The following is a 12,245-nucleotide window of genomic DNA, read 5'->3' as shown; positions in this document are numbered from 1 at the left end:
GTACACATGACAGATTGCCACCGCTCCCACCAGCAAAAGACAGAACTGCTACGTTATTTGTCTTAACCCCGTTAATCCTTGCCCCATTGGTACACTCTTCTAAACCAATGGTTTAGACACTACTCCTAAACCTATTCCAGTGATTTTACTGCGTGATAAGTAATTCATGCTGGGAATTGCTGGCTGATTGGGGATCTGTCCTTGGTTCAGGCTCTAACACCAAAGGACTTGTGCTGAGAAGAGTCCAGATCACTTTTCTTTCTACACAGTGCTGCAGCTGAAGCTGTTTGGGAGCTTCCAATAACAGCAGCTCCAGTCCTTGGGATTTGATCCCCACAGCTGGCAATGCTGCATTATAACACCCAGCTCAGCTTCTCTACTCCACTCAGCACTGTAAGAACAGGTCCCTGTCAGTCCTAGCTTTTTATGCTTGGATTTATGGCTGTGTACCATACAGAGATAGTCCAGATACTCCCAGCAAGAGAACAAAGTCTGGCAAATTGTCAGTGACCACTAAACATGACAGGGCAAGGGGATTCAAGTGATTAGGGTCCAAACCCAGCAGGAGATGCTGCCTCTGTCAGGCAGGAATTTCCTCTCAGAAACTTAACTTATTTTGTCAACATTTCTCTGACCAAGGACCACAAGGCCAAGCCCTTCAGGAGGTTGGGGGTGTACTCACTCAGTCGAGTATCTGCAAAAGGCTGGTTTATGCTCTGCAGGTAGCCTTCCTTCTTCCCTCTGAAAACGGCACTTGCTATAACTTTTTGCTGTAACTGTTTTGAGAAGGAACAAAACATCCTTTACCCTCTTAGAGTTTGTCCATGGGCAACATCAGCAGTTATAAAGTATGCAGCATTACTGAACAACACCATTCTTCCACTTATGCATTATCTTCCTGGCTCATGTGGCATTTTTTCCAGAATCTTTACCTTTTTATAATAAGCTAATAAGGGCTAAAGAGTCTTACAGATCCTTCCTTTCTTATTTATGGATCTATTCTATTTTGATGAAATGCAGTTTTAACACCATAAGATGTGCATCTTTAGAACTGCACTGTACACTGCAAGTGCCACTGAAACACTTAATTCCAGTCTCAGAAATATTTGCTCAGCAAAAGGAACAGTGGCCTGTCAGAAAGTACAGTTTGCATTTGAAAGAATTCACCAGCAAGCACGTATCACATGTTCACAGCGTGTTTCAACTTGCGTGTTAGCATCCCATGTATTAGTTACCTGCACTTTCCTCTCAGCGGTGACACCTCTGCAGTATTTTCTTACCAGGTTCCTAATGCAGATTTTCTTTAGCATCTCAGATGTCTGCATTAAAAGAAAAAAAGGAAAAAAAAAAAAAAAAAAAAGGAAAAAAAATAAGTGAGGCTGTGCAGACAACACCTCCTGCAGTCCTAAAGGCAGCTTGGATCAGGCAAGTTTGTTAATATCCAGTCACAAATCCATCTCTGCTCCCACAGCCCACAGCCCGACCTACAGAGCTCCTTTATTACCAGAGCAAGGTCACTGCCCACGCAGCAGCTGAAGGACACAGGACACCAAGTGGCTGAGTTATTACCACAGCTACCGAAAGCAGCAAACACCAGCTGTCACCCACACACGACTGCAGCGCTGTGCAGGTAGCATGCCATTAGCGTTATTCTTTACGTTACCTTCAGCTTTAGCTTTTTATCTTCCTGTGCCCACCTGCCCTGCTGCGTACTGGCCACAGCCAGCATGGGAGTGATCTGTTCTGGGCCCAGTCTTACTGATCAAAGAGGCAGTAACAAATATCAGCAGCTGTTTCTAAATGAATATTCTGCTGGAAGCAATTAAGAGTTTGTCCAATTCACTCACTGTGGATAGCTGTCCTGCCAAATCCCAAGCACAGGATGAAATGCTACTTGTCTATCTGTGCTGACAGTTTTAGAATTAATCCCATGATGTTTTGTTTTTAATAGAGCTCATAAGGTCACTTTTCTGTTAGCACATCTTCCATTCTACTGCTTAAAACAAAGCTCCCTCCTTCCTCTTGGAAACCTGAGTGATGGTGCCATCCCTCCCACTCCCATCCTCCCCCAGATACAAAGGATCTCAAAGTCTCTTGCAGGCGCTGCCACCGTGCAAGAACAGAGGACAAGCCAGCAGATCACTGCTCTTTTCCTACGTGAAGTGAACACACAAACGACCACAGAACAGAAGCCGCCTTTATCACTCCCAAAGCCCACAGCAAATCTCACCTCTTCCAGGATAGAAGGAGGTCGGAGCCAGCTCTTGTCCAAAACATTTTTTGGAACGTGGTCTCTGAGCTTCATGAAATAGTTGTACTGCACAAGCCGCACAAATTCAATGTTCTCTGGGCAAAGAGGTTTCTTCCGATTGATGAAGCCATTTATGAATCTACAGAAAGCATCCAAACCAGAACTTACATGTTATGTTCAGAAGTCAATGGGCATGTTAGGAAAGTCATAAAAGGCACATAACGGGATAGTAGATCACTGACATTCACATGCACTATCACCCATGTTACAGTGAGAGCAAGGGATCTTAAGCTCTGTAACGTGCTAAACATTAACATGTTTTTCCAAGTTCTTTTGAACAAAACAGTGCCTTGGACTTAGAAAAAAAGATAAACACCACTTCAGAAGTAGCGTTTAAGGGTGTGGAGAGGCAGGACCATGTAAGAGGTGGTGAGATACCTGAAGAGAAAGGACAGGCATGCAAAGGATTCATTTGGAGATCCTTTGTACCCCTACAAGCAGAACAACAGAAATCCGTGCAAGCTGGAAAATTCATGAAGAGAAGACAGAATTTACTGATCAAGCCTACCTGGCAACTCTACTCCTAGCAACAGCGATATGGGTATGAAGATGGTTTTGACTATCACCATGCTGTGACCCATCATCTGTAGCCCTCCCCATGACAACCACACAGTGATAATTACTTCCTGATTATCTGAACAGCCCACGTCCTCTTCTTGGCCTCCTTCCGTGCCAGTGCTCCTCGCCAGCAGGCCTCCAGCTTGATAGCTGAAAGAATTAGTCAGTTACTTATGTCAGTGTCAGAGGTCCTATGCAATGCTATCCTGTGAATTCACAGAGCAGAAATTATAACTGTTTCTTTTTCAGCTCTTCCCATAAGCAGATCTTTACAGTAAGAAGCTGAGAACATTTTATTCTCCGTAATAACTGGCTGATCCAGCACTACCCGCACCAAAAAGCTCAACATCAAAGCAGTGTCAGACCTTGCCATCACTCAGGCTCCCACTGTACCCTGTGCACAGCACGCAGACCATCTTAGAAAGCTGGCCTTTGAGCCTCTACTATTACACAGCAGCCTGTCCACTGTGATCAGGTTTAATCCCCTAGCAGTTAGATGAGCAATCCCTTGGCACCCAAAACCCATCCCCACATGCACAGCAGAGGGTGCTGCCGCTGCACAGCTTGGCCTGAAGAGGCCAAGAGCAGTAGGTGGTGTGAGGAGCTATACAGAACTAAAAGGGACCTCTAATTTTTCCCCATAGTTATCACCTGCATCTGAATCTAACACTCACAGACCTGTGGGGAAGCTGTGAGTGCTACCCACAGCAAAATGGATTCAAGACTCCCCAAAGCTACAACTCCTATTGGAAAACATAGCCCCAAGAAGAGAATCCTTGATTTTAGAGCCCATACCTGCTTCTCTCTTCTTCTTGTACTCCCTCTTCCCAAGGCATCCTTTGTATTTGGCTTGTAGTCTTGAAACTATCAAAAAAAGCAGAGATATTGCTTGTATCTGCAGAATCACTGCATTTAGGAATTGAGCTCTCAATCTCAGTGATAAAACACCTTGTGCAGGATTTCCTGTGTCTGTCACACTCACTGTGCACAGGAACAAAGGTACCAAAAGACCAACAAAACAGGAACAAAAGCAGCCTGTGTAGGAAAGCGTGACTTTAGGCAGTCCCACGCATTTCAAGTGGGTACAAATGGGTAATGCTGGGATCAAGGACAGGTGGCATCCCAATCCCTGGGGAAAGGGACTTAGTGCATCCACTGTCCAACAGTGCCACTAGTAGGACCGAAGTGGTGAAGTAGCTCTAAAAGAGGTATATACCCAGGACTCAGGCAATATAGCTACTGACTTGTCCCCACCCTGTTAAAAGACTGAGTTTTCCTTAGAATCTTCATAACTATGCGGACCAGGGATGGTCTCAGCTCTCATCATATTCATCTGCTAAATCAAGAAGCACTGTCCACTCAGGCTCTGCTTTTTCATCTGTCATAGAATCATAAAGGTTGGAAAAGATCTCCAAGATCATCTGGTCCAACCATCGAACTATATGATAAACTATATGATAAAGGGAACTGCAGCCATACCCAAGAGGTGCTTTCTGATTTCAAATGCATCTTCAGTAGCAAACAAGGTCTTTGGGAAACGAATGAATATTTTGGTTCTGAAAAAGAGACCAGGAAAAGGAGACAGTTTGTTCATCGTGAGCCATCATTTCAGCTGCCCTAATCAGGCTCAGACCTCCAACTAGCTGTAGTACTGACAAGTTAATCTCTTTCCTCATTTGTCTAGCTGGCACATCCTGAAAAAGGCAGGCAGGTTGCCTCAGGCTGCTCAAGCAAGCAAGAAGGCCTGGAGCTGAACCAAGGCAGCTCATCCCTCATAACCCAGAGATGGAGGGAACTAGGCTAGGTTCAAGATTCCATGGAAATACAAAGAGGAAAATAAAGTGGAGATTTATACATCTGGGCTTCTTATTTACCCTCTTGCCCTGTGTATTATATGCCTTTGGGGTAAGTTTACTTGTTTTAAAGTCACTAATCAGTAGCCCTCAGGTTTGCAGATCCAGGTAGGTCATACGGTAAGCAAGAGCCAAGCTTAAGGGATCTGTTCACACTACCATGTCTTGTGGCTGTCTGGAAGGATAATGTGGTGACTTGTAGTCACAGACAGAATAGACAATCAGAAATGGCAAGCACCATGCAGCTGACCAGCCCGGATGACAGCTAGAGAAAGAAAGTTTACCTCCCTAACTTGTATTCCTCAGGCTTATAACCAAGATGCTTGATGAGCCTCTCCACACCCTCAGCTGCTGGCCCATGCCAGTGTGGCCAGGTAGCTGGACACAAGGATTTATACCTGAAAGATTAGCAAGACATCAACATAAATTAAATAGCATTTGAGGAATTTCTCCCTGAACAACCACCACCAGTTTCTACTCCTCACTCAAGGCAGAAGATGCTGAAGCTGATCAAAATGGATATAGGCAAAAAACACCTCTGAAGGTTACATTTAATGCAGAGTAAAAAAAACTGACACCTCTGCATCTCAGAACTGGGAGGTGACATTTAAACAATCCTTGCTCTAAAGCCCTTATGGAAGGGCAGATTGTACCTGGCTAAAGGGAAGAACAGCTCCACTTACCTTTGCAAGAAGAGTTCATACTTCCGCCGATAAGCAAAGCCAGCTCGTCTCACCCGCAAGTGCTCCATCAGTCCCAGGTATTTCACCTGATGTCGGATCAGGAAATCATCAAACTTCCCTGTGGTATGAACAGATATATTCTGGTAAATACTATCCGTGAAAGCTCACTCACACATTCATCTACTGGGACAGATACAGAAAAATTAAATTCACAACTACCTAAGGCGACATCTTAGCTGCTATTTTAACCAAGAAATATGTGCATGTTGTACCTAGTGATACCTAAAGCCTCCCCCTCTTTATTCCATTACCTCAGCAGTGTGCTCAGCTTAATGCCTTACCAGGCTCCTTGTTCTCATTTGGTTTAATACAGCGGACATAAGAAGGCTCCTTGGACATCAAGATTTCTATTAGACTCATCAGACTGTTTTTGAACTGGGTTGCAACCTAAGATGACATTGAAAAAAGCTTGTTTAGCTTTGCAACTCAAGCACTGCAGTCAATGAAATCAACTTATTCACCACACTCCTCTTAAAACTAAGTAAAAGGCTGACACATGCATTAGTACCACAAAGCTTTAGAAGCATAGTTAATCATCAGTTAACTGGACAGAGTGCTTAGCTGGAATATTTGAATCCCTGCCATACATCTGGACACGCAAGGTAGCTCTTCAGAAACTGAAGGCTGCTAGATGCTGTGCACAGAGCTCATTTTAGAATGATGCATTAATAACAACATTAAGGTCTGTCACATTTTTTGCTGCTGTTTCAGCAACATCACTGTTGAACTACCAGGAAGTTACCAGGAATATAACATCAGAAAGAAAAAAAAAAAATAGGACTAAGGTCAAGAACAGCAGTTAAATCAAGACTTGGGAAGTTCAGTTTATATTCAAAGTTAAGACTAGACATTGAACTCACAGTCTCTGGCCTCCTCCTGTTGTCTAGTTCTGACAGTAAAAAGCAGTCTCTAATGATTCCATTTTTAGAGTTGCACAGCACCTGAAACAGGATAAATGAGAAACTGTTATAGTTAGCATGAATGCTCTAATTATGATGCTTTTAAGCTTGAGCAGCACAGCTGCAAGGGTATTTAACAGAGAACTTCAAGCAACAGTCTCTAGTGCTGAAAGTCAAAGCAGAAGTGACCCCTGCCAGTTATCTGACTTGCTTCACATGTACAGCATCATGGCTAGAAGTTATGTATCTATTGGAAGGACAGCACGTTCTGTATTAAAGACTAATCTACAAAGTTTATGGCCCAACTTTCCAAGTTCAAGTCCTCTTAAGTCACCAGGTCACCTATGGGTCCAGCACAAAGTTGCTATATCTGTCTTGCACATATATTCATTAGGAGCCTTTCAGTTGATTTTGATTTCATCTGAAGATAATCCTCTTCTATCTAGACAGGCTTCATGTAGGTGCCTGAAGAATACTAAGGAGGAACACATGTTCCTGTTTGCTACAGAGATTAATATTTATTAATTATACCTTCTGCAGAACATCTCTGTTTCAAGCAAAATAGTGCACAAGAACAGCATGCCTTTTTTTCCCCACTCTTACCTCTTTCAGGTTTCTATATAGGAGATCATTGTTCTTTTCCAGAAATCCTGAAGAGAAAAAGAAGGTTTAATTCTGTTTGAAGGCTATGCTAAAGTTTCAAGAGCTTAGGAAAAGACCTGATTTTTCTGGGAGGCAAGAACTCAGTATACCAGCAGTCCTGGTACCCTCTCCACAGCCACCTTGTGTCTCAGTGGGTCTGCTTAGAATATGATGGTGAGCATTATTTGTTAAGCCACTGGAATAGTGCTATTTCCTGCTGTAACCACTACCAAACACTAGTTCAACAGATGCTTTCTGAGTCTGACTCCAGTCAGTGGCAGCTTGTTGCCCAAGGAGCACAGGCCAACACATTTGAGTTTATCCTTCCACAACTCAGTGCAGGTAAGTATCACTTCCGTGAAAACCATCTCTGCAGTGCTAAGATTCTGTAGCAGAAGAACACAAACTCATTTTTATTTTCCTTCTGAAAATTTACATGCTGGGAATTCACGCTAGATTTGTGCTTAGGATTTCCCAGTAACAGTACTTTCAGATATTTTGTAATTCATTTTCAGGTGGAGTTATTATCTACCGTATTGACTTAAATACTCAAGTAACTTCTAGTCTGGCATTTTGTTCACTCACCAACAGCACAGTACGTGACTTCTCCTGCATAATGAAGGAGGCGGAAATCCACCCAATCGATTGATTTTCGTGTTTTCTGATCTGCAAGCTTGCGACTACAGGGAGAAAAAAAAAAAAAAACACACCAAGAGAAAAAGCGGCAAACAGATTTCCTCAGCTTGTAGAAAGTGACCTGCACAAAAACCATCTGTATGACTGCTGGAAGTCTATTAAATGTCTGTTCCTATCAACATGGCTCTGATTATACAGTTATGGCCCATAATCAAAAGATTATCTGTTCATTCTTAACAGCTAATAGCAGAAGCCAGTGCCGGAAAATGGGAGTCATCTACCACACTCTACTGAAAATACCTGCAACCCATCCATTGCCACTTGGCAATGATCACCCTTTCTGGATGGTATTAAGATTTCCTCTTATAACATTTATTTAAATATATTCTCATTGCCTACGTGCTAAAAAGATCACCCGCTTTCTCAGTCTCAAGCTGAAACCAAAGGGGAAGGATTGTTTGAGGTATTTTACCCTAGAACAAGAACACAAATACAAAGGAGGAATCAGTTTTCAAGAACAGAAGAAAAATTTTAGTAAGCAAGGTCTGGAAAAAAAAAGAGCAACTTAATAATTTAAGTTTCAGCTTTGTAAGCAGGCACTAACAGCACCGAATTGTGTGTCACAATAGCACATTAGTACATCAAAGTTTCCTTCCAAGAACATTACCAAGTACAGATTCTGTTTAAGTAGCTCTAGCACTTCTATTTAAAGCTTTTAATCAGACAGAGCAGTATTAAGGCACATTGTGGTGACAAGGAAGTTGGCTACAAATTTTCCACTTAGCTGTAATGATCAGAGATCTAGAAACAGTGACAATTCAGCAGCATGACTCTGAACTGATGACTAGTGAAAACCTTTCAGTAGGCTTCTGTTAGAATCTGCCAGAACAGCCTACTGTGCACGTGTTAATCAGCCAGCAAAATCAGATCTACAAACATTACAAATTGAGTACTAACTAAAATGCCACTCATTTGGGAGATTCTAGCAGGGGCACGTTTCTTTTCTCTTCAAACCCAAAGACCACACACAAAGATGAACTCCTCCAAAAGCATTTATGTACACCTCATAGGCTGGGGTCCTGTGCTCCTCCTCTTCACAATACCTTCAGCTTTCCCTGAAGTCAGCTTGGGACAAACTAATTTAATATCCACAAGATTGGTCTTTTTTTTTTTTTTAATTATTATTGTTATTTTTTAATGCAGTACACCCAAACATGGAATGAAGTAAGATTCAAAGATCATACCCTACCAGGGTAGGGCATTACAGTGGGAAACAATGGATAGGCTGCTTGATCTTCTCCAGCAAAAGGCAAAACTCTTCCCTCCCAAGTACTCTGTTATGGGTGAGAGATGGAAAGAGTTCCATTTGTGGTAAGATACAAAGCATAAATGCATACGTCACAAAGTGGGCATGATCTCCTACTTTCTCTTCCAGCTTTTCCAAGAAGCTCAGATCAGTTGCTTCACCGGGTCGTAAGCACTCTTCATCCTGAAGCAGCAGGCAACAGATCAATTGTTAATTCCACCTCAAGCTTGGCTATATGAGTCCACAGGAAGGTTACTAGATTTCTTACTAATTAGTGTTTGCATTCAAAAAAGTATCATCATCACAGAAACTTGTGCGCTCAAGTCTCTTCCATGTGGAGCTGAACAATTAATTGAAATGAAAAAAGTTTCTTGGTATTGCAAAATACAATCCTCATGAAAAACTCCAGGGAGAGTTCCCTTCAGCCTCTCCTGTTTCTCCTGCCATCCCTACGAAGGCACAAAGGGTGGCTCCTTCAGATCAGCAGTTTAGGAGCAGTAACAACAGAAGGGAAAATAAACAAGAGCAAGACCAGGAGCTCAGGAGGAGGAAGGCAGTTCACATTCTTCCTTCCTGTGTGAGCCCTTCTGAAACATCAGGCATCAAGGCTAGCAAGTCACATAAGCACACAGATGGGATGAATTGTCCTTCACTTTTACAAGAGTCTGGATAGCTGGCTTCAGGTAGGAGAAAGAGAGAGAGAGAGAGATCTAGGTCTCTTATCCTGCTGAGAAAGTTACTGTGGAAGCAGCATAGTTCTTTTAAAATCCACACTTTTTTAACAAGCAGATATTCTACCCTAGTCTTCAGGGTCTTTGAATACAAAATCTGGCTATTTGTTAGGTTCTGAATAATGCAGAACCATCACATAATTAGAAAAAAAAAAAAAAGTTATTATGAACCATTACAATAGAGCACAGGCAGGCACGATAATTTAAGTAGCACAAACTCTGTTCTCACCAGAATGGAGATTATTCCTTTATGCTTCTGCTCAACCAAGTCACAGATGATCTTATTGTTAAAATATGGAATTGGTTCCCACTGGAAATAAAAGGAGAAAAAATAAAAGGTTTATAGGGAGGGAAGTCTTTTCCCAGCAATTTTTAAGTTCTTTAGGGCCAGGCTCTGATCCCACTGAAGATCAGTATAGAAAATTAGAACCAAGCCCAGCAATCCATTCCCCCTACGTCACAGTCTTCCTGTTCTCAGCAGCCTAGACAATCCTCTCTTATCTACATTAGTGCGCTCCCTCTTTCAATGTCTCGCACTGTGGAGTTCATTTCTACAATGATATCGTGCCTGCTAACCTTCTGAGTTTTGGGGACTGTCCTACTCCTTTCATAGATGATGCAAATTAAGTCTAGGCTGAATTACACTGCAAAAATGGTTACAGAATGGGATCCACGGCTATCCTACACATCTCACATGACAAATGCATAGATGAACTGTCCAGATTTGTGAATCTTCTCCTGGGTGAAAGAATGACAGGTATACACTGAAGCAGAATACATTTAGGAGAAGTGTTTAAAATGAGTATATAAATATACAAAAAGGATAGTTTTCCATGTGGGCAGAAGGAAACACAGCAATTAAAGAAAGCAAGATGCCTTCTTCATTGATGATCAAAAGCGTTCTGTGTACCGGCTGTTCAAAGGAATAAGAGGGGTAGGGGAATAATAAATTACCTCTATCCCTTCCAGTTCATACTCCTCCTGCTCTGCTTTCAAGGTCATCTCAATCAACAGCTGCTGGAGTTTCTCATTGCAGTAATTAATGCAGAACTGCTCAAAGCTTCAGAATTGTTAAGTGAGAATTAGTTTTTAATTATTTCATGAATACAATCTTATTTCTCACACCACAACCTACTATTTCCCAGTCAAACAGTCTGAAGCGATTAGGGAAAAACAGAACTGTATTTCACTGCAGAAAGCTAGTTTTTAACATGCTTGTAGTTTTTAAAGCCTTAAATCTTCCACCTAAAATAAATAAATACTGCATATATTCTTTTTACAGTGTTATACCAATGGCTTAAATCAGGGCAAGCAGACTTAGCTAAAGCTTTCACTATGGGGATCAGCTAATCCAGAGCATTTGCAGACACCTGTAGCGTGTTTTTGCTGGGACAAGACTGTGCTCAAGAAGCCCTGTAGCACTCAGCACATGCTCCTGCCACTAGGACAAATTACCCCAGGTCTCAGGAACTGTTGTTACCTGTTTGTGTCCAGCACTTCAAAACCATAGATATCCAGAAGGCCAATAACTGTTTTCCGAGTTGAATCCTGTGAAAGATACCATTTACAACTGTTGTTTAGCTGATGCTTCCTCCTTGCATGATTTCATATTCTTTTTTTCATGTAAATTTTAAACTTTCACTTTCAGAGCTTCATGTCACACACCAATGGAGTGGCCACATCAAAGCAGGTAGTTAAGTGCTAGAACTATTTAACATACCACCTTCCACACTTCACTAAACAGTTTTCCAGCTTAAAACTGTGGGATGCCTCTACATTAATTACAAAGTGCCCAAGATATTTGGCAATGAGTGCTGTAGGGCCCCACTGGGAGAACTCTACCCAGTGTCTAGGTGGACACTAGACAAGTCACTAACCTTGTTGGCTAGAGAGCCATTAATTTTGTTGACTAGCCAAGTGAAAGTCCGTCCATAAATTGCCTTCGCAACTGCATCCCGAGCATAGAATGCCAGATCCACATTCAATGGGCTTAGGACCTAAAAATAAAGGTTTATCAGATACAATAAATAACACAATAATAAGAACAAACTTCTGCAAAACCAGTTCACACTTCTGGCTTGGAGAACCATCAGTTGTTGTAAGCTGAACACTGAGCTGCAGTATATCTGAACTGTGACTACTTAGATCTTTATTTACTATTAAAGTTATTTCAATTATTTCAGTCTGGTACATCTCCACATGCCAGCAGGACTGTGATACTACATTTCAGAGAGTATTAAATACAGAAATGTAAGGAAGAGTATTTTGATTTTTTTTGGTTTTATTTTATTAAACTTTGTACAAAATGCTCAAAGAACACTTTATATCAGAGCTTTATTTTATTTATGCAGTCTGGTTTCCCAAGAAGCACTTCAGGGACAAAACAAAAGGAAATTGGCTCACATACATGCTGCTTGCATGTCTGTTCCTAGCTTATTAGTAGTTACTACTTCATTCAGCAGTAAAATTCATAAATAAATGAATATATATATAAATATATATATATTCCTAATATTAAAGTCTCAGGCTAGAACAGAAAGGAAACATGGGTGAGAAGGACAGCCAA

The 12,245-nt window shown here is 41.7% G+C and overlaps 1 protein-coding gene across 4 annotated transcripts in view; it reads right to left on the bottom strand.

Annotated features, from left to right (window-relative positions):
- The window catches only part of MYO1H (myosin IH), a 34,403-nt gene that overhangs the window by 3,777 nt on the left and 18,381 nt on the right, over positions 1-12,245 (bottom strand). For all 4 annotated transcript variants that reach the window (XM_084491576.1, XM_084491577.1, XM_084491575.1 and 1 more), the window contains exons 10-26: positions 11,557-11,676; positions 11,160-11,227; positions 10,634-10,739; positions 9,909-9,989; positions 9,040-9,131; positions 7,592-7,686; positions 6,968-7,014; positions 6,326-6,406; positions 5,747-5,852; positions 5,406-5,523; positions 5,007-5,120; positions 4,349-4,425; positions 3,665-3,733; positions 2,935-3,019; positions 2,231-2,390; positions 1,236-1,319; positions 683-776 (exon numbers count right to left, since the gene is read on the bottom strand). In XM_084491576.1, the coding sequence (XP_084347702.1) occupies positions 683-776; positions 1,236-1,319; positions 2,231-2,390; positions 2,935-3,019; positions 3,665-3,733; positions 4,349-4,425; positions 5,007-5,120; positions 5,406-5,523; positions 5,747-5,852; positions 6,326-6,406; positions 6,968-7,014; positions 7,592-7,686; positions 9,040-9,131; positions 9,909-9,989; positions 10,634-10,739; positions 11,160-11,227; positions 11,557-11,676 (1,597 nt within the window). The remainder of the gene's footprint in view (positions 1-682; positions 777-1,235; positions 1,320-2,230; positions 2,391-2,934; positions 3,020-3,664; positions 3,734-4,348; positions 4,426-5,006; positions 5,121-5,405; positions 5,524-5,746; positions 5,853-6,325; positions 6,407-6,967; positions 7,015-7,591; positions 7,687-9,039; positions 9,132-9,908; positions 9,990-10,633; positions 10,740-11,159; positions 11,228-11,556; positions 11,677-12,245) is intronic.

The sequence above is a fragment of the Aythya ferina genome, assembly GCF_964211825.1.
Source record: "Aythya ferina genome assembly, chromosome: 17".
NCBI lineage: Eukaryota > Metazoa > Chordata > Aves > Anseriformes > Anatidae > Aythya > Aythya ferina.
This window is presented reverse-complemented; position numbering and strand designations above follow the sequence as displayed.